This window comes from Oratosquilla oratoria, chromosome 17 (assembly GCF_046742065.1).
Source record: "Oratosquilla oratoria isolate Oo_2021 chromosome 17, ASM4674206v1, whole genome shotgun sequence".
NCBI lineage: Eukaryota > Metazoa > Arthropoda > Malacostraca > Stomatopoda > Squillidae > Oratosquilla > Oratosquilla oratoria.
Window position 1 is genome coordinate 14,185,590 of NC_134793.1, and position 22,465 is coordinate 14,208,054.

The 22,465-nt window shown below is 39.7% G+C and overlaps 1 protein-coding gene across 2 annotated transcripts in view; it reads left to right on the forward strand.

Annotated features, from left to right (window-relative positions):
* LKRSDH (lysine ketoglutarate reductase/saccharopine dehydrogenase) overlaps nucleotides 1-22,465 on the forward strand; it is a 61,086-nt gene that overhangs the window by 35,465 nt on the left and 3,156 nt on the right. The window contains exons 9-16 of one of the 2 annotated variants that reach the window (XM_076200488.1): nucleotides 5,316-5,464; nucleotides 6,261-6,432; nucleotides 6,618-6,688; nucleotides 14,884-15,011; nucleotides 19,591-19,775; nucleotides 19,995-20,138; nucleotides 20,251-20,412; nucleotides 22,003-22,266. In XM_076200488.1, coding sequence (XP_076056603.1) covers nucleotides 5,316-5,464; nucleotides 6,261-6,432; nucleotides 6,618-6,688; nucleotides 14,884-15,011; nucleotides 19,591-19,775; nucleotides 19,995-20,138; nucleotides 20,251-20,412; nucleotides 22,003-22,266 — 1,275 coding nt within the window. Of the gene's footprint in view, nucleotides 1-5,315; nucleotides 5,465-6,260; nucleotides 6,433-6,617; nucleotides 6,690-14,881; nucleotides 15,012-19,590; nucleotides 19,776-19,994; nucleotides 20,139-20,250; nucleotides 20,413-22,002; nucleotides 22,267-22,465 lie in introns of both variants that reach the window. The other variant, XM_076200487.1, reaches the window with a different exon arrangement.

The window sequence follows — 22,465 nt, forward strand, 5'->3', positions numbered from 1 at the left end:
AATTAATTTCTTATTTTATATTTTTCATCCCTTCATCCACTCATGTTAAATCAAATTTATTTGCTGCTAATACAATGATTGAGCACATGTTGTTATGGTGATGGGAGTATCATGTTAGTGTAAACCTTCCTTTACCTAGAATTTGACACTGGTATGTCATCTAACCCTCCATCAGGGCTAACAAGGGTAAGTAATGTTTTAAATTTGGTGTACAGTGCTTGCGTCACATCCAGTCATTTCACCAAAACATGAGCATTTCTCTTGTCCGTTTTCCAGAATGGGGAGTCTGTTCTGTATTGTCATACAGGGTTGGCCTATTCTGTTTGATATGATAAAAAGATCAAACCAAACAAAGCATATTTATTCTAACAAACATAATGTTGGACCCAATGTGTTGTTGGGGGCACTGAGGTTCATGATGCTTCCAAGGTGGCTCAGGGACATTGTGCTTCCGATGATGTTGTTGTCGTTCCCTAGATTGTCTGTCCAATCAGTCCCGTCTCCCCAAGGAATGCCACAGCCTAATCTGGGTTTTCCCACAAATCCTTTATAGAGTGTATATTGTGTTGTTTGCATGCATGATTGTGTATAATGCAGTCTTCCATTATGTGTTGTATGGTATGGGGTGAAGTGTTACATTCTGGGCAGCTGTTCACAATGCAGTCATCCAGCCTCTTCTGGTAGCTTAGAAGTGCTGGGTGGTGGCCGCACCGCAGTCTGGCCAGGTGGACTCTGTCCTTTCATGGGAGAGAGGATTCAGAAGGGTAGATGTCAGGGGGTCTGGCATGCAGCAGTGTGTTGTCTTTCAGTGTGTTAATGGAGCGGTGAGTGATATGATTATGAATATGTTTCCGGAGGCTGGTATTTGGTGGTTGTGGAGGAAGAGAAGAGAGTATCTGTGTGTGATGCAGGTCTTTGGGTGTTGTTTTAATGTTTCTTGGTGTGTGTGGGTGTTCTGCTATGTAGTGTAGCGGGTGTGATGTGTTTGTGGTGGCTGCAGCAAGTGTTTGTGTGCCTCTCATGTCAAGGTGGTCCTTGACTTTGAGGACTTTTGTTTCATGGTGTAAATGGTCTGTAGGTGTTTTATTTGTGTAGCCTGTAATTGTTTTTAGGGCTTTGTTTTGTATGATTTGAAGGGTGTTGTGGTGTGTCTCACTGAGATTAGGAGCCCATGCAAGACTCGCATAATTCATCACTGAGCATATGCATTGTTTGTATATTGTTGTATTAGTTTCTTTGTTTTGTCCAAATGTTGTTCCAGTGATTGACTTAAGTGCATTAAGTCTAGGTGTGCATTTGTTTTTTATGTTTGTGATGTGTTGTTTGAAGGACATGGATGTATTGTATGTTACACCAAGAATTTTCGGTGTGTTTGTATGTGGTATTAGAGTGTTGTTGATGTAGAGATAAGGTATGTATTTGTGTTCTTTTGTCCAGTTGGTGAGAAGTGTTGCTGTTGTTGCTGTTGGGCTGGGATGGCTGAGAATAAAAACGGGAACCAAGTTTGCTCTTTTGGATTTGGTTGGGACTATTTTGAGTCTGTTTATGATGAACCATGTGTTGAATGTATTAAGGTATGGCTGGATTATTTCTGCAGCTTTGTCTGTGTTACGATGTGTGCATGTGATTGTTATGTCATCTGCGTAGGAAGAGATTTGTATTTCTGAGGTGTCTGGTGTGGGTAAGTCATGCATGTATAGATTAAAGAGCGTAGGGGATAGAACAGAGCCCTGTGGTACTCCATTCTTAATGTTTCTGATGTGCGATGATTGGCCATTATTTGACACGTAAGTATTCCTACCTGCCAGATAATTGGCTAGCCATCTTTTGGTGTTATTGTGCATGTCTGTGTTATATATTTTATTTGTTAGGTTGTGGCGGGGGATAGCATCAAAAGCTTTACTAATGTCTAATGTTATAAGAAGTGTTCTGTGGTGGGGCCTATCTGAATTGATGCCATCTAAAATTCTTTGAGGTTTATCAGAAGAGTGTTTGTGGAGTGTAGTGGCCTAAAACCGTGTTGTGAGTCAGCAAGGGGAGTATGTGGTGTGACAAGTTTAAGTATTAGGCATTTAATGACTTTAGAGGGGGTGCAGAGAAGTGTGATTGGGCGGTGCAATGTTGGGATTGTTGTGTCTTTGTTCGGTTTTGGAATGGTGATTATTTTACCATGCTTCCAGATGTCGGGTATAGTGTTGTGTGAATAGCTGCAGTTTGCAATGTTTGTGAGTGCGTGTATACCCTGTGGTCCAATGTGTTTTAGGTGGATGTTACTTATGTTATCAGGGCCACAGGCGGATGAGTGCTTGAGATTATGTATTATGTATTTTGTCTGACTGTCTGTGAAGGGTGTATAGTCTGAGTCTGTGGGGAAAGTCTTTCTTACGTCGAATAGTGCATCGGTCGTCAGGGTGAGAAGTGAGATGGCTTGTCTGTGCAAAATGATTTATGAGTGTGTTTGCTTGTTGTCTGTTTGAGGGTAGATTGTCTGTTGTTGTGATTATTGCTGCGTGAGAGCATGTTGTGTTACTGTTGGATAGTGTAATGCTGTTGAGTGTTTTGTACAATTTGCTGGTGTTTGTTTTGTGATCAAGTGTATTGATAAAGTTTTGCCAATTTTGTGTTTTTTGTTCGAGTATTTTATTGGCAATCACAGTGTTTGTATTTGGTTTGCTATGTTTTGAGGGATAAGTGTGGGGGTATTGTGTTTAAGTGTGTGTCGTTGTCTGATGAGGCCTTGGATTTCTGGTGTGAAGTTGGGATTGTGTGATTTTCTGTTGCCTCTAAGGATGTATCTCTTGTCTGCATTTTGTATGATTGTATTAAAAGTGTGCACAGCATTGTTTATGTTTGTGATTGGTGTACTGTTAAGTGTTTCAAAATGTTGTTCTGTCTCTTCAGTAAAAGCTTCCCAGTTAGCTCTCTTGTAATTGGTGTAAGTGTGTCTGTGGCCGACTGGGGTGCATCTTGTTTTGGTGGTGATGATGATTGGAAGGTGGTCAGAACCAAGGGTTCCGACCACTCTCCATGATGATGTTGGGGTTAGGCAGGGGGAGCAGAAGGTGATATCAGGAGAGGGCTTGGTGTGGGATATGTGTATGATTGTGTGTTCATGATAGTCAATGAGTCAAACTGAGTCTGTATATCAAGCCCTCTGTCTGTGTCAGGGTTGTCAACATACCAGGCAGACGACTTGGCGTTGAAGTCACCACCCATGATCAGGTTGGGGATTGAGGCTAGTTGGCTAAATTGAGGTCTGAAAGTGTTTGGAACTGTGGGGGATGATTGGGGGGGAATGTACATGTTAACTATTGTCAGTGTTGATTTGTTGCCTGTGCGGATTCGAATGGATTGGATTTCTGTAATGTTATCTGTGGTAAGGAGGAGAATTTTGGTTGTGGCACTTGTGTCCACAAAACAGATGGAGTGGTGGATCAGGGTGATGAGTCCACCGCCATTGCTGTCAGTCCTGTCTTGTCTGATGGTGGTGTAATTATGAAATGATGGTGTTTTGTGTGAGTGTCTTAGTTTTGTTTCTTGTATAATTGCAATGTGTATGTTGTGTTGTTTAAGAAAGTGTTCGAGTTCATGTTTTTTTGTGTTAATACCATCAATGTTGTGTTGTAATATGTTGATGTTGTGTGTTCTGTATGTGTTGTATGTTGCCGTTTGCGGGTTGAGGTTGGGGTGTTAATGGGGAAGGTATAGGATCTGGGTTAGAGGGGGGGAAAGGAGAGATTGGGGACAAAGGAAGGGGAGTACTGATTGGGGATAAGGGCAAAGGGAAATTGGGAGTGGGTAAGGGTGCTGGCTGTGGTTGGGGAGGTGGGAGTGGGGTTACTGGAGGGCAGGTAGAACATGTCCAAGTGTTTGTGTATTGGTTTGTGTCAGCAAGTGTTGTACAAGTGAGGTGGGCCAAGTTTTTGCACATATTGCACTGAACTGAGCCCTTTGTCTGTCTGCTTGAAGTAATGGGTTTAGGGCATGTTGGGCATGTGTATTTTGTGGTGGGCCCAGGATTGCTCTCTACATCTCCGGCTAAAAGTAGAAGAAGAGGGGTGATCGCCGGAAAATCACCCCTCGGTGCAGAAAAAACGTAATATTGCATGTTGAGAAAAAGGATTGTGGTACTCCCCAAGGCAGACGTAGCTCCTCTTGGAGATCGGTGCCACCTGCGTAGAGCCGGTGGCCAGGGCTGGTTGCCGCCGTTTGGCCCCCAACTCTTGGGGTTGGGGGGTGGTCCCACGATGTAGACGCTGCGGCTCCAAGACCTATGATGTTGAAGGGCATGGTGATCCCAAGGGTGAGCTGAAGAGAGTGAAGTCTGCAGTTTACTGGACATTGATATTGTGATGCTGGGATGTTATAGATGCAGCTTCAGCAATTAGCATTCTTTTAAAAGTCGCCTCTCTGGAGTATAGTGGTGTTTTCGAGGAGTTTTTTTAAGGGGGGGCTCATATCATGGTGGTCAATGAACTGCTGATAAATGGATTCTTAATTTCAGTGGTATTAGAGGAGTCATCTTAGTGTAGTGGAAGTTCTACCAATGAAAGGGATGGAGCCATCACAGTGGCTCTCCTTGCATGGAAACTTGTAGCTCATATTGGTAGAGGCTTCCTTCAGGATCTTTGGTGCTGTGTTTCATTATTAGGGATCTGGTCAGGTTTGGCTTGCAAAAAGTCCTTATGTCGGTAGTAGTAGTATCTATTTCAGTGGAGGTGACTCCTCTTTTATGATGCCGTTAATGGCATCACGCTCTTCTCTACACTTGTTGTGGAAATGATTTGGATGGAAGATAATTATCTTGTGGTTAGGTGGGTTTGGGGTCCAAGATGATGTGGCATATGCATATACATACATACATTACTATTAGCTAGAGTGATGGCATTAAATCTGAAATGTTTCCTGTACCATTATATCTCTTAATAATTCATTGACAATTAGATAACCTTTTAACCACTTCAGTATGAGTCAAATTCTCATGCGCAACACTGGCTGCCATATGTATGATGCAGCACACTACTTGCATTATAAAATATAAAATCATTGCTGATTTACTTGTTCTCTTTTACACTGAGTAATAATAAACTCAGAAAACAGGATCAAACCAGTTCACAGAATCTAGGGGTAACTCATGTACAACTACAAAAAATATATAATCAAGATGCCGACATTGGCATCCTCACATACCCACTCGTGCCTCATGATGCCTACATAGGTGCTATTGCACTGAAGTGGAAGGGTCTGTATTCCATAGTTTCCCCTGCTCCACTAGAATGTCACATATATGTACATGATTCTGTCCTACCTTTCAGATTGGATCTCCTGCATTGCCGCACCGGATGTTGGCCATTTGTGACGTCTCAGCTGACCCTGGTGGCTCAATCGAGTTCATGACTGATTGTACAACTATCGATTCTCCATTCTGTCTCTATGATGCTGACCAGAACAAAGATACAAATAGGTTTGTATAAAACAGTACTTAGTTTGCATTTTTGTCAGTTGTGTCTTCCAGAGATCAAGTAGTGGGCCATTGCGGATGTACCTCTGGGTGGAGGGGGGGTTGATGAGCTGTTTTAGGCAGTGGGTTTTAGGGTAGTGGTTCTTAACCATTTTCAGTGCCCATACCCCTTGATATTTCAGAAAAAATTCTCATACCCCATCCAATACAAATACAATGCAAACATGTGAAAAGGATTAGTGATACAAACCTTGCTTTGCTTTCTCATTGTAAATATACAGTGCCATTGCACTAGCTATCATGTCTCGTACCCCCAGGGTCAAGGTTTCATACCCCTTGGGGGTACAGGTACCCCAGGTTAAGAACTGCTGCTGTAGGGTGATCCTTCTTTCAAGGGCACTATACCTATAGAGATTCATCCGTCATTATGGCAACACAGTGTTGCCTCTCAAACTGCAGCTCCTCATTGTTTCTAGGCAACTCCACAAAATTTCTCCTCTGGGCTAAACTGGTGAGTGTGGATGGTTTCCTGGGGGACACAGGGTTCCTGCAGTATAGAACTAGGGTAATATATTGACTATGTTTATGTGCCTATTGAGTGAAGGACAGCATAGAATTAGCCTATTAAGTGTTTTTCTTTTCTGTGTGGTGATTGCATTTCATTGCGGCTTTTAGTGAAGAGTGGTAATCTGGATAGAGGCACCTGTCTTGGAAATGATGAAATATTTTTAAAACGAGATAATGGTCCATGAAACTGTCAAGCTACACTTTGGTGAAACTTCTTATTTACCCTCTCCAGCTTTAAGGGTCCTGGTGTTTTGGTGTGTAGTATTGACAACATGCCCACGCAACTACCTAGGGAGGCCACAGATTTCTTTGGTTCTCTTCTTCTGCCTTACATGTATGATATCCTCAAGTCAGAAGCTACTACTCAGTTTGATCCTAATGAATTTTCACATGAGGTCTCAGGTGTAAGTACTTTTAATCATGTTTATATGAATTTAGTTTTGTATGATTATTATTCATATCGATGTACTCTATTTCATGAATAATAACAGTACATTTCTTACATATTGTCTTCATTTAAATTTTTTTTTTATTTTCATATGTGAAATGCCATAATCTACATATGAAATTATATTCTCATACATTACAGGCAATTATTACAAGCAATGGGAGTTTGACACCAAACTTTGAATACATTGCTGATCTACGCCAGCAGAGCAGGTAAATAGAAACTAGTAGATATTATTAGCGACCTCTCATATGTTTCTCTTGTCTTGCTTTGCAACCAGTCCCATGCATTGAGATCTCCCAATACCACTATATTAACATTCCTCTATGAAATTTCTAAGCACTCGTTTAAATCTATCCAAAAAGCCTCCCTTTCCTCGACACTCTTCTCACCATCAGGCCTATACACACTTACAAATACCCACGTCTCCCTTCCCAGTTTAATCTTCATTCAGATTAACCTTGAAGAAACCTCCTATTCCACCACATGCTTACTTAACCCCTCACTTACTAGTAGAGCCACACACATTAAAAGCCCAAACCTTAGGGTTCTGTTTGGAAAACTCCTCCCAGATTCTCTTTTGCCTTGACTTCGTGTAGGAATGTAGCTCTTGGGTATAGATGGTATGTAGAACAACCCCTAAGGTACAGATGGTATGTGGAACAAGGAGGATGGGAGGTAATATAATAAAGGGTAGTGAGTGGTTGGATGATGAAGTGAGGGTAGTAGATGTCAACTTCTCACTTGAAATACATTTGAAATTTGCCATTAATATGCTTACAGGAACACAAAAGAGATGTGGAACATGAAAGATATTGTGATAATATTATTTACTTACACAAATTTACAAACTATTTATGGATTGATATTGATTTTTGGAAAAAAATAAAATAAAGTTTCACATACACGAGAAGTAACAACCCAAAAACCCTTATTCCAAAACTTAGTGATTCAGAGGCAAGTGTCAAATGGCTACCACTGAAACAAGAACACTCCTTGTTTAGAAAGGTGAGCAGGAACTATACATGCAAATTTACCCCCACCATCAAAAACAGGAAATAAGAAAACAAGGGTTCAACACAAAAGAACCCCTACATATTTTTAGCTTGCTTACACTTAATGGCTCGAGGGTGCCAAATACCCCTAGAGCATAGGATTAAATCAGACAGTGTATTTACCTTGCTTGTTTCAAATCTTAACCTAATAAACCAAATACAACCAGGTAAAATAGACTTTAAGCTGGCAGTTGCTACTTAGGCATTGCCAGAATGGATTGACCATTTCCCTATTCCCAAGTGTATCACAGTGCACATAACATTAACCTAAATTGAGTAGAGGTTTTCTAACAACCTAAGTTGAGTAGTGGTTTTTAAAGATAAGCCTCTTTGGAATCCCACACAGCAAAACTAATAATGAACAAAAGAAGAAAGCACAGAGAACCCTAACTACCGAACTATGACAACAATCCAACATTTCATAGCTTGGTCTGGATGCTGGTAAATATGACTTTCCTATGGCTTGACGACCCAGCCTACATGCACAGTGAGACATTGACATATGAATATTTACAAATACAGAAAACAGGTGTGCAGCCGCTAAAATCCCATGACAGTTTTAACATTGAGTGTTGACATACACAGAGAAAACATGGCCAGGTCACTCCTGATGTGGGAAAGTTTGGAAAAAGTGAAACATGACAAAGAGAAGAAGTAAGCAATCAGGGATTGGTTGCAAATTAGGATGAAAGGAACATATGAGAGGTGCAAAGAAAAAAGAAGAGAAGCAAAACAAAAGATAAAGTAGGGAAAAATGAGAGCAGATGTAAAATAGGGGAGGAGTGTGACAGAACATTTTAAAAGTAATAAAAAGATGTTTTGGAAGGAAGTTAGAGAGGAAGGGGAGGTGAGTCAAGTAGAGAAGAAAAGGTAAAAAGCACAGATAGAAGTTAACAGAAGAGGAGGTGGTAAGGAGAAGTTAGGCACAGTATTTTAGAGAGCTGTTTAATGTGGAGGAGGATAGGGAGGGATTGATGGTAGCAGTGGGAGGTGCTAAGAAAATGATGGTGATGGAAGAGGAAAATAGAGGAGAAATAAGAAAAGATGAAGTGCAAGTAATTTTGAAAATTATGAGAGCAGGTAAGGCACCTGGGTTAGATGGGTGTCATGCAGAAAGTCTCAAGAGGGCAGGTAAAGTACTAGTGATTTGGCTAGTGAGGTTGTTTAACCCCTAGACTGATGATGCCTATGTAGGCATCATAAGGCATGAGTGGGTGTATACAAGGATGCTGATATCATTGTCCTGATTATATTTATTTTGTAGTTGTACCTTATTGACACCCATATTTTGTGAACAAGCTTGATTGTGTTTTCTGTGGTTATAAACATTCTGGGTGAAACAAAACAAGTTTAACATCTGTAACTTTATATTCTATAACATATGTGTCAGCACATCAAACAGCCTAATGTGTACAAGAATTTAACTCGTATTGAAGATGTTAATGTGTATCTAAAGGAGGGTAGAGTGCTAGAGGATTGCAGGAATGCTTGTATAGTTTTGTTTTACAAAGGAAAAAGGGATAAATGTGAGTGTAGTAGTTTTAGAGGGATCAGTTTTGAGTGTAGTGGGGAAGGGATATGGGAGGGTTATAATTGAGAGGATTAGGAGAAGAACAGGATAAGTAATTGGAAAACTTGGGAAAAAAATAATAAACTAGTCTACACATTAAAGTAGCAATGATGGTGTTAATAAGATGTGAGGCCCTATTCAGTATTTATATTTTCATGGTTTAATGGTTTCTAGGATGTTATTGAAGAATATTTCAAAGCCATACTTACAACTGACTGAAATTCATTCCAGACATTCCTTGTTCTTTTTTGCTACCACACCAGGGGTGCAGTGTAATCAAAGCTTGCTGGCACCTGTAATTTTTTTTTTTTTTTTTTTTTTTTTTCTTGATAATTATATTGATTTTATGATCATTAGTGAGTTCAAACACGAATTACTTAATCATTGTGTGACATACAGTGGGACCAATGTAAAATGTACAGAAACATGATAGGGATGGGAGGCTTTTGTGAGGCCCTCCAGATCTCTGGGACCCACAAAATTGGCACTGCACCCCTGTACCATACCCATGTTTTGTCTCTCTTGTTTTGCTGTTGAACATATTTTTATTAGGCCATGAACCTCACCCATGTCTTATCTCTTGCTTTGCTATTGAACATATTTTTATTTGACCACTCCTTTTCTGTGATTCTTTCCCACTAATCTTGGGCATGTACATTTATCACCAGTATGATAAATGTTGAGGATTTTTTTTTCTTCCTTGTTCATCTCCTTTGTGTAAAGGCTTGTGTGTATGTGTTTAGGTTGTCTGGGGAACAGATTCAACTGAACCGGAGGAGAAATCAGTTCCCAGGTAGCTGGCCTCCCAGTGGAAGTCCTGTAGTAATTGCAGTTTAAAGATGGAGAATCTGCCTGATGACACAACAGCTGTGTTTATTGATGATGTCAGCGAAAATGTCTTGGAGGATTGACAGGGGCATGGCACCACTCACGCTGTTCAAAGGGGACAGCAGGGAAAATTTAGCCTGTTGGGGGAAAGTGTCCCCATATAGAGAATTCTATTCAGTACAATTCACATGGTGCAGATAACAAAACACTGTTTCATCCATTAGTGATTTATGAGCTACAACAGTGAACATTGGTAAATACCTTGGGACTGACAGTCTTCTGGACGAGATGAAAGACAATAGATTGATTGATTATTCCAGCTGAACCCAGCTGAACACTATTGTGTTTTACTTAGCTAACAATGGGTTCCTTACATTTTTTGCAGGAGGTATGTCTGACAGCTGTTAGTAAGGTTGTATATCACTCTGTTTGTTGACAATGGATATGATGACCCTATTTTAGGTGGAGGATATGGATGGAAGGATTTACATATATCTATATGACTCAGCAATAGTTAGGGCCGTAAAGTTAAGCTTGAATATTAACTTAAAAATAAAACCTCTGCAGAGCTCTGTTTTGACAGAGGTGTTTTTCTTTACAGATTTTTCCATCATTCACTAAACAGATTTTTGTTATTTAAGTGTAATTATTGTCTATATTACTATTACATGGTTCCATATCAAAGACACTATATGATTAAAAAAAACTGCTTAAAATACATGTACATTTCCTTGCAGATTACAAATTTATTTCCATTGTTCTTGAAAAAAATTTCAGTTGGTCCATCCTCCATATCACACCAATGTCTTTGTTGTGCTCAAAATATTGGGTGTCTAAAACCTCTTACAGGAAGATTTGTATTTGTAAAGTAGAATGTAGTGCTGATGTCATCATGTAGTGATAGTTGCCGTACTTTCACCAACCAGAAGTGCTGCACTGTCCACTAACTCGCCAACAGCAGTTTAATTGCATGAACTTAATTTTTTGTTCTCATGTTCCTGCATTATTTTTTTTAGATATTTAATTTGATACATTCTCTCTAATATAGGACTGATTCAGCTCATATATCAGCTGAAAAGATCTATTTCAATCATGTTTATTCTATCCTACTGAGGTTGACTAAGTGAAAAGGATTTTGGATATACTTTAGAATTACCTTCTTACATAATCTTCATTCTAGCTGTCAGGAACACATGTTTCCTAGACTTCTGTCTATAACTAGTGTAGAAAATATAAGCTAGAAGCTTTGTCACGGGTGCATAAAAAGGTGTCTTAACGGAGAACATTTCAAGGACAGTTTCACTCATGATCTCGTTTTCTTCTAATATAAGAAAAGTGAGGAACGCTAAATCACATTTAGCCTATACTACTGCCCATCCTCTCTGTTACCCTCTTTCATTCTCTTTTACTGGTTACTGGATAGAACTTCCTCAGACAAAATCATCCTCAGGTTCACGAAAATATCCATGGGTAACCCACAGGTGAAAACATTCTCAGTTGGATTCCATTTTATTCCTTTCCTTATATTTGCATAATGCAACTCATGGATGTTATCCATGTTTTTCATAGAAAAATATTGAAACCTCAGCATATGTATATGTAGTATTTTTTCCAAAATCTCTATGAAAAATGCATTTTTCTAAGACCAAAGATCAGGCATAAAATATTTATTAATCCAATTGAAAATAGATTTGTACATAACTGATAATCCTTATGCTTCTTTATTCTTATAAAAAAAAAGTTTAGAATATTGGTTTTTACTTATAACAGCAGACTTTTCCTGAAAAATGCTTGTTTCAATTATTTATAATTTATTTGAAATCTTGATTTTTCATTACTTCTACCGTTGAACCTTTGTCAGTCCCTACAATATGCCACAAAATCCCCTTCTGTTGATACTGCCAAGGGCAGCTGGCCAAATCAGATTTTGGTATTTCTATAACAAATCACTGCATAAATGATAGTCTACATATTTTGAACAGCAATTAGAATGTGTGTATTTTCATTTGCATGCAGTGATGTCGTCTAATCCTCCTTGGCTATAGGTGATTTCATTTTGTTTTCCTTAATTAGTATACTTTATCATACTCTATTCAGTCTCATCATCATTCCTTACCAACACACACATAACATGGGAATGAAGTTTATTCTTTTGATTTCCATTGGGTACTTTGTTCCTAGGTACTTTAACTACATCTTGAACTGTTACTGTGATGACCATCCGCTACAATATGTCCCGAAATGGGAATTGTCCTTGAACTTTAACCATTTAGAGCCCAAGTGGGAACATTTTGGCATGGGGATGTTTTCACCAGATTCTGAGCAGTGAAAATTTGTTTGAGGACATTTTCATCAGATACTGTGCAGGGACAATTTCATTTGGATTTCACTGGATACCCGTCTACCAACTCCATGGCTTTCATCTTTCCCCAACACTATGTAGGGATCTGTGTGTCATAGGAATTGTACTGGAAGGATAAGGTGTGTTCAACATTAGTGACCTCACTCTCTGCAAGATGATTTGCTAATAGAAGGGCATAGGGGAGGAATCCAGTTTTCCATGCCTTTCTACCTTGCTTTTCAGGTACATACATACATACATATTTACATACATACATACATTCATACATTCATATACCAAGGGGTTTTTCCTCCTTACAAGGGAGATAGCCAAAGTCAAAGGCATAAATCCACTCCCACCCATTTCATCCCCAAATACTCCACTCCCATTTACCACCCCTCCCTCACTCTTTTCTTGGCTCCTCCTGGATGATGGGTCATCCCTTTATCCTGCCCACTGCTCTGGGTCAGAAGCAATGCAGCAAGACACAGGGAGGAATTCCTTTGGGCTGCATCAAAATATCATTGTACATACTCCCTCACTCCCTCCCCATCCCCCACCCACTCCCTTCTATACGTCACAGCATCATAAACAACCATTCTCCACAATCTTCTGTCTTCATCCTTTTTTCCTCAACAGACATTCCCCACTTCCCCAATGCCCCCTTTACCCCATCCATCCATCTCATCCTTGGTCACCTCCTCATGTTCACTCCTTCCACCACTGCCTTCCACACCTCTTTTACTAATCTTTCTTCACTCATTCTTTCCATGTGTCCAAACCATCCTAATACTCTCATCAACCCTATCTTCCAACTCCCCTTCCACCACTCTCCTCCTCACCTCCTTTTTTCTCTCTATCTAGCTTAGTAACCCCTACCATACTTCCCAGACATTTCATCTCAAACACATTTAAACTCTTCCTCTCATCTTCTCTTATGTTCCATGTTTTTGCCCCATACAGTGCTGTCAGGATGTCTTTGGTTACTTTCACATTGCTTTCCAGAACATAGTTGTGTATGTATGTGTACCAAAAGTTTTTATGTTCAAATATAGGCTTAGCCTATTCTGTTGAGTGTGACTGGCTCTGTATATCGAAGCTTTGATGAGGCTACTGTGAAAAAACCTTATTCAAAAAACTAGAAGATGAGCAACTACTGTGAAAAGTTGAAGATAGTCTAATCCATCAAAATGGAAAGGGAGGAAAGACATCTTGAAAAAATGACAAAGGTGATGATAGCTACTTAAACAAGCATTTTCAATGTAGATGAACATTCCTCCTTGAAAAATAAAATTACATAAATGCAGTAGCTTTAGAGGGGTGTTGAGTGAGGTTGGTATAGGCTTATATTCACGAGTGTATTACGAAAGGAGTAATTGGGAAAGGATGGTGAGGCAAAGCTTCTAGTTTGATACAGCACCCTTTGAATTAGTTTTGAGAGAAACCTGGACCTTAGGAGAGGCAATCTTCAAGATGCCTGGAATTAGAGAACTTCATGAAAAAATAACACTACATAAGTATTCAAAATGTTAATCCAGTGTCATGAATTTTTTCCTCTTTTTTAACCTTTCTGTAGAAAAGTAGTGTAACTTATGTATAATAATAACTACTGAATATGAATTTATTGTTTGAATTTATAATATAATAACTTTACTGAATATAAATTTATTGTTTAGGTTTATAATCTGTGTAATATGGAGCATGATTTTCATGACTCTTTAAACCCAATACACATTCACTAGAGTATATGGTTTCACATAAGACTTGTAGTACAATTTTTTTGCCTGTATTTACCATGCTTTATATCAGATATTTTGTATTTTTTTCTCTGAAACTTTTTAAGAGTGATTTTTATATGGTATATGTGATAGGGAAGCTGTTATTGGGGCCGTCAGCTTTCCATGTAAAAAATGTGATTGAAGTTGAGAGTCCATTCCGGAGACAAAGTGTCAGCCTCCTAATGGAGGTGAAGGGGTTGACAGGCTTTGAAAGTGGGAAACTGTGCTATCCATCTTGCAGGATCACTACATCCAAGTGCCTGTCATTGGTTCCCAATGCATTGGAATTCTGCTTGAACAAAGATATCTTCCATTTCAGAATTCCACTCCAAAACCGTCCTATCAATTTTTTTTAACCAAAGCAGGCACATGCATTGATGAAAACCTTTATTTTTTGCATTACTTTCTACCACCCTGACCATTATCAAGCCCATGTTATTCATCACGGTCCTGGATCAAATGTGGGACTTGTGATCAACAGCTATTACCTTCCCAGATAAGAGTTCATAGCTTGCATTACCCAATGAATGGGTAAAATATGCTTTTTACAGGGTGTTCAGTGTGAAGAAAATTATTTTATAATTCTTTGTCTTAGAAATTATTTTGTAATACTCTTGTCTTTCACACACTTACTGTGTATTAAAGCCTAGCATCACGATACTTTCTTGATAGTTTGTTCTTCCCACGCAGTAACCTCTTACAGGACAAGGTTCGTGTACTTATCCCAATCATGGTACACACATCTCCCATGAATAAAGATAAAACCCTATCGTAATTCTTCCTACAGTGCTATGGATCAAGTGCATATGCTAAAGAATACTTATTTATGAGACAGGTCACGACATAAGGCAGCAGTGGATATGGCAGTGAAAGAAAAGAAAGTGTTGGTGCTCGGTGCAGGCTATGTTGCTGAACCCATGGTGGAATACCTAGCCAGAGATAAGAATATTGGTATTTACCTTGGTAAGTACATGAAAGATTATCTAAAAGCTTATCAACATTTAACAGAGGTTTATGAAATGAAAACTACAACAAAAACAAAAACATCTTGAGTATAGTACACTTTACACATTTGTATTTCTCATATGGACTTAACAGAATCATGTGCAATTACTTGAATTTTAATTTGAAAATACAATATGCATACTGAGTGAATTTGAATAAAAATTGGATATTCAAATAGAGAAATACCTCGCTATACATCCGAGTGCAATAAAGTAGGTAAAGCAAATGTTGGGTGCATGTGAAAGCCCCAGGCCATAATTGAGGAGGGGGTTGACAGGGTCCATGAGCACAAACCCCCTATTTACATGTAAAACCCACCTCGATATACAAATTTTCGCATTATGACCTGTCAGCTGGGAACACAACTTGGTTGTATAGTGAGATATTCATGTATTTGATAAACATTATTCACAGGGTCAGCTGATTGAGGCTCGCCTGGGCCTGTAAGCTTAACCACTTCAGTATGAGTCAAATTCTTGTGCGCAGCATTGGCTGCCATATGAACAATACATCATATTACTCATATTATAAAATATAAAGACTGCTGTATTACTTGTTCTCTTTTACTATGAGTAATAATAATAAACAAAAAACATCAAACCAGTTCACAGAATCCAGGGGTAACTCGTATAATCAAGATGCTGACGCTGGCATCCTTGTGTACCCACTCATCCCTCATGACATCTACGTAGGTATTATTGTACTGAAGTGGTTAAGCTGTTTACAGAGGGAGATTACGGCCATGGATGGGCACCACAGTGGTGGTTTGAAGCTTGCATCGGCTGACACTCTGAGGAGAATCTTTGAGACTGATATCTGAACTGAAACCCGGCAACTTTTAATTTTTAAGATGTACAGTAATAAACCATAATTTAGCTTTTAAAAAGCAAGTACAAAGTTAGTTACAAGTAACTTATACAACTTATCAAGTTTACTGTTTTAAATGCATAGAAAATTAAATATTAACACAAAGCTTTATATAATAGTAATAATTGTTGCCTTAAGTGTCACTTCACAAAATGGAAACCTTTGCTCCACTTTAGATGGCTAAAACTATCTTTAATGGAGAGAATTTCAACATACAATAAATCGGTTTGTTGCCCTGTTCTCTCTTGAGGGAGACCTATGGCCCTCCAGGTAACCAGACATGGCCACCATTTAAGTCCACAAGTTACTCAATGAAGAGATTTTGTATTGCTCTCTGGAAAGATGTAAGTATAGGAATGTGGTATAAGGGGCTCTGTGTCTTAAATGTGGTGGTTGCATCTAAAACAATTAGTAGGGCTTTCAAATCACCATGAAACAAAGTGTGCAAAGTTACCACATACTCTACAGGCTCTACTACTCTTGTCAAGAGTTTTTACAAGAGTAATAGAGCCTGTGTTTGAATTGGAAATGGAGAGAGTGAGTGGTTTGAGGTAAAGGTAGGACTGCATCAGGGAATGTGTAACATGGCCATGGCTGTTCATTGTGTACATGGATAGGGTGCTGCAGGAGGTGAAGGCAAGGGTAATGGACAGGGGACTGGAGCTGGTTAAAGAAAATGGAGAAAAGTAGGTGAGTCAGTTGGGGTTTGCTGATGACACTGGGCTTGTGGCAGGGTCAAAGGGGAGATTAAAGGAGTTAGTGATGGAATTTGGGAAGATTTGTGATTGGAAAAAGTTGAAGATAAATGTGGGTAAAAGCAAGGTGATGAGATGTACAAGGGGAGAGGATGACAGTGAGTTGGAAGTAAGTCTTGAAGGAGAGATGCTGGAGGAGGTGGATAGCTTTGGGTATTTGGGATTGCATGTGGCAGGAAAGGGAGGAGTGGAGGAAGAGGTAAATTGTAGATTGAGAGAAGCAAATAAATGCCTTGGGGGATTGAAAAGTATTGTGAGAAATAGGCATCTAGGAATGAATGCAAAGAGGAGATTGTATGAAGGGATGATTGTGCCAATAGCTTTGTATGGGGTAAAGACTTGGAATTTAAGATAGGCAGGGAGGAAAAGTTTGAATGCATTTGAGAAGAAATGTCTGAGAAGTATGGTAGGGGTTACTAGGTTGGATAGACTTAGAAATGAGGAGGTAGGGAGGAGAGTGGGAGTGGAAAAGGAGATGACGGAGAGGGCTGATGAAAGATTATTGAGATGGTTTGGACACATGGAAAGAATAAGTGAAGAAATATATGTAAAAGATGTGTGGAAGGCAGAGGTGGAGGGATTGAACTTAAATGGGATGATTAAGGATGCGATGGATGGATGGATGGGTTGAAGGGGGTGTTGAGGAGGGGAATGTCTGTTGTGCAAAGAAGGGAGAAGGCAGGAGATAGGGATGAATGGGGAGTTGTTGTGTGTGGATGATGCTGTTATGCAAGGAAGGGATGGGGGTAAGGGGTGTTTATGTGTGAATGATATTTTGATGCAGCCTGAAGGGATTTCTCCCTGTCTTCTCTTTGTTTGCATGAGGGGACAGAGGGGGGTTGCCGATTAAGTGAGTCAGCCTTGCTGTGGATGCACTGTGTTTTGCTACACTACTTCTGACCCAGGGTATTGGCTGTGATACAGGGATGACCTGTTATCCATGAGGAGCTAAGATGAGAGAGAGGAAAGGGTGGTGGAGGGAAGTGGAATAGGTGTGAGTGGATACATGCCTTTGACTTGGGTACCTCCTATAGAAGGGGAAAAAAGCTCTTAATATATAGATAGACCAATTAGATCTATATACCAAGGGCTTTATCTTCCTTACACTGCTTCTGACCCAGGGCAGTGGACAGGATGCAGGGATGACCCGTCATCCAGGAGGTGCCAAGATAAGAGGGAGGGAGGAGGGTGGAGGGGAGTGGAATATATAGGAAATGGAATGGGTGGGAGTGGTTTCTATGCCTTTTTCTTTTTGGCTACCCCCCCCATGTAGGGGGAAAAAAGCCTTTGGTATATGTATGTATGTGTGTACCCAGGGAGGTACCCAAAATCAAAAGGCATTTACCCACCCCCGCCCATTTCATCCCCACCCATTCCACTCCCATCCATTCCCCTCCCATCCACCATCCTTTCTTCCCTCTCATCTTAACTCTTCAAAGATGATGAGCAATTATAATCTAGGTTGGACATTTAGGAGGGGGAGAGGATTCTTAAATACAGATTCCTGAAAATTGTGAGACAGAATATTTGGACAAAGACCAACAAATTGAAGTCGTGGCAGATTGTCTCTTACCCATTTTTAGCTGTAAGTGAGCATTGGAGGTAATGTTCAGCATAGAGGATGGAGGGATTGGGAAGGGAAAAGGGGGATTAGCATGGGCTACAAAGAGATTAGGAGCCAGGTTGTGTATGAGAAGTGAAGAGGGAAGTTTCTGTATGCTCTGGTAATTGAATGTATTCTATGTGTTGAAATTTCTCCTGGGCAACCTATTCAGTAATATTAAATAACATGAATTAATATAAAAAAATTTGGCATTACACTCCTATCACATAACTTTCCAAACTTCTTCATTAACTCCCTTAATCCCCCCTCTGACCCTGCCACAAGCGCAGTGTTGTCATCAAACAAAAACTGGCTCACCTCCTACTTTTCCTCTTTTTCTTTAACCATCTCCAATCCCCTGCCCACTACCCTCGCCTTTACCTCCTGCACCACCCCATCCATGTACACATTGAACAGCTATGGCGACATGACAGATCCCAGACACAATCGCAACTTTACCTCAAACCACTTGCTGTCTACATTTTTAATTCTAACACAGGCTCTACTACTCTCATTGAGACTCTTGACTGTCTTTAACAGCTTTTCCCCAATCACATATATCTGCAAAACCTCCCACAGTACCTTCCTGTCCACCCTGTCATAAGCCTTTTCCAAATCCATACAGGCCCAAAAAAACATCCTTACTGTTTGCTAAAACTTTCTCACATATGTCTTACCATAAAAATCTGATCCATGCAACCATTACCTTTCCTAAACCCATACTATTCTTCACCAATTACATCCTCTGTGCCTCTCCTGATCTCAGTTAAAACCCTCTCATAAGCCTTCCCAACTATACTCAACAAACTGATCCCTCTGAAACTACTACTCTCTTATTTGTCCCCTTTTCCCTTGTAAATCAGAACTATACATGAACTCCTCCAGTCCTCTGGCACCCTACCCTCCCTAAGACAAACATTAAACAACCTCACTAGCCATTCCACTATCATTGGACCTCACTTTTTCAGACTGCATGACACCCATCTAACCTAGGTGCCTTACCTGCTCTCATCATGTCAATAACTACTTGCACCTCTTCTTCTCTTATTTCTCCTCCATTTTCCTCGCCCATCACTGTCATTTTCTTAGCACCTCCCACTGCTACCAACACCCCTTATCCTCCTCCACATTTAGCAGCTCCCTAAAATACTCTGCCCATCATCCCCTTACCGCCTCATCTTTCATTATCATTGCTCTATCTGCACCTTTTACCTTTTCTTGTCTACTTGATTTGCCTCCCCTTCATCTCTTAACTTCCTTCCATACATACACACACATATTTATTTGTTTTTATCCTAATTCTTCTCCTCAGGCTCAGCACTTCGTGATGAAGCTGATCAAGTTGCCTCCAAGTATGACAACGTGGAACCTGTGCTACTTGACGTGACCGAAAGACCTGATCATTTGGCAAATGCTGTAGCTGAAGCAGATGTTGTTGTGTCTCTTTTGCCATATTCTCTACATCCTATTGTGGCCAAAGAATGCATTAACCATAAGGTGAGTACAGTAAAGGGAAAGTTGGGAGTTTAAATATATGTATTTACTTAATTGTTCTCTTACCAGGAAAACTATGTTTATGGAATGTAGCAAAAGTAATTCCTAGATTTTGTTCACAGTGACATGTATAAGGTGTAATTGTGAAAGGAAATTTAATATTTAAAAATGCTGAACTGTCAGAACTGATAGAATGATAAAGTATTTACTATAAATTCACAGGTGAACATGGTTACAGCCTCCTACTGTACTCCAGCTATGAGAGAATTACATGATGCAGCTGTGGAAGCAGGTATCACTGTTGTCAATGAGGTCGGACTTGATCCTGGCATAGACCATCTCCTTGCTATGGAATGTTTTGACGAGGTAGTACTCAAACATTACTCATGCATTGTATTACCATAATCTAAATACCCTGTGCTTGTTCATTATCACAGTCATATTTCTAACTGATGAAGACCTAACTCTTCCATCTCAGGTGCATGCAGGAGGTGGCAAGGTAGAATCCTTCATTTCTTTCTGTGGTGGATTACCGGCTCCTGAAGTGTCTGATAATCCACTGCGGTACCGTTTCTCGTGGAGTCCACGTGGAGTGCTCCTCAACACATTGTCTGGGGCTCGATACCTCAAGGATGGTCAGGTGTGTATGTTTGTTATTATTTGTCTGTTTATTATTTCCTTGATTATCGTTTATATTATATTATATTAATAATTTTTTTTTTTTTTTTCATCCAACCTAGTTATGGACCAAAAGGTCTCCTGTCAGCATGCTCCTCCTTTTTAATCCTTTTGTATATATTCAGTTCAAATAATTTAAATAAAATTTTTGTTAAAAATATTGTAACAGTAACTACAATTCTGCATTTTTTCATAAACCCAGCTATAAAGGAAAGGCATAAGTTATACATACACATAGCAAGAGGCCTTGTCACCCTTATAAGAGGGGTGGCCAAGTCAAACCATACACCTTCCCTACACCCATACAAGAACCCATAAGCTGTCTCTCCCATCTTACCTCCTCAAGGATTAAGTCATTCAAGTTTCGTACCCACACTGTTCAGGTTGAAGGCAATGCAACAGACACAGCACCTATACAGCAGCCCCTGACAACTGGAGCTGATTTACTTCAACTGTCTCATTATATAGCAACCTGCCTCCCCACATTCACAAAGAAATTTTTGGAACAGACAAGAAGAACATCTCTCATTTCCTTACCCCTTTGCAATTACTCTCCATTTGCTCCAATCTTTTGCACTCTCTTCTTTGGTCAGCAGACATCTTTTTTGGATCCAGTGCCTTCTCAAGTTTGATTCATTCAGTTTCGCTTTCTACAGTTCTCTGCTAGTCTTTCTTCACTTGTTCTTTCCAAATACCCAAACCATCTTGGCATTCTTTTACCAAATCATTTTGCTAGCTCTTTTTCCACCTCTGCTTTCTGCTTCACCTACACATTTTTTACTTTATCTATCCTTGTAACCTCCATATTTTTCAAACACTTCATCCAAAACATGTTTAGGTTCCTCTTTTCTGCTTTCTTTAGAATTTAGATCTCCACTCCATATAGTAACATGGACACAATCACTTCTTTGTACAGTGTTCCTCATGGTGTTCATCCCCAGACACATATTTTTCATAACACTTCATTCCCTCCAGATATTTACTTGATTTACTTACAAGGAGTGAGGGTGGCATTGAGTTGGAGGCAAATCATGAAATAGAGACACAGGAGGAAGGGGATAGTTTTAAGTATTTAGGGGCACATGTAGCAGGTGATGGAGGAGTGGAGGTGGAGGTAAGTTGTAGACTGAAGGAAACAAGTAAATGTCTTGCAGGAATGAAAAGTGTCATGAGAAATATATATCAAGCATGGATGCAAAGAAATGACCATATGGAAAGGTCATTGTGCCTATGCACTGTATGGGGCAGACTCTTGGAATGTAAGGGTTGCAGAAAGAAGAAATTTTGATGTTTTTCCTTTATCCTTCACCACAAACCATACATCTCTCAGTATATATATATATATAAAATAAAATAACATACATACATATACCAAGGCTTTTTCCCCCTTACAAGGGAGGTAGCCAAAAAGAAAAATGCATAAAATCATTCCCACCCATTCCATCCCTAAATACACTCCACTCCCCCCCCCCCCCCAAAAAAAATGGGGTGGGGGTGGGCACAAATGTAGCTCAAACTGAACCCAAACTTAATGTTTTCTTTTGTCCTTCAGGTTGTTGATATTCCTGCTGGTGGTGCTCTCCTGGATGCCACAGAGGACTTTAACTTCCTGCCTGGTCTAGCTCTTGAGGGTTTCCCCAACAGAGACTCCACCATGTATGCTGATTTCTACGGTATTCCTGAGGCTAAGACTATTCTACGGGGAACTCTTCGCTACCGGGGTTATTCTGATGTGGTAAAAGGACTTATAAAGCTGGGGCTCATTGATCCTGAAGATCACCCCTCATTGCACCCCAATGGTCCTACTTTAACATGGGTAAGTCTGCATTTAGTACTGGGTTACATGATGCCAGCAGAAGAAGAACTACCTCGTATGATGAAACTTAGATATTTGCTTTCATCTCATATTACACATTTAAATGCATTATTTGATCATGTTTTATTGTTTATCTTATGTTTTTTATATATATTTTTGGCACAAGATGCAAATATGTATTATATTCTAGAGATGTGTA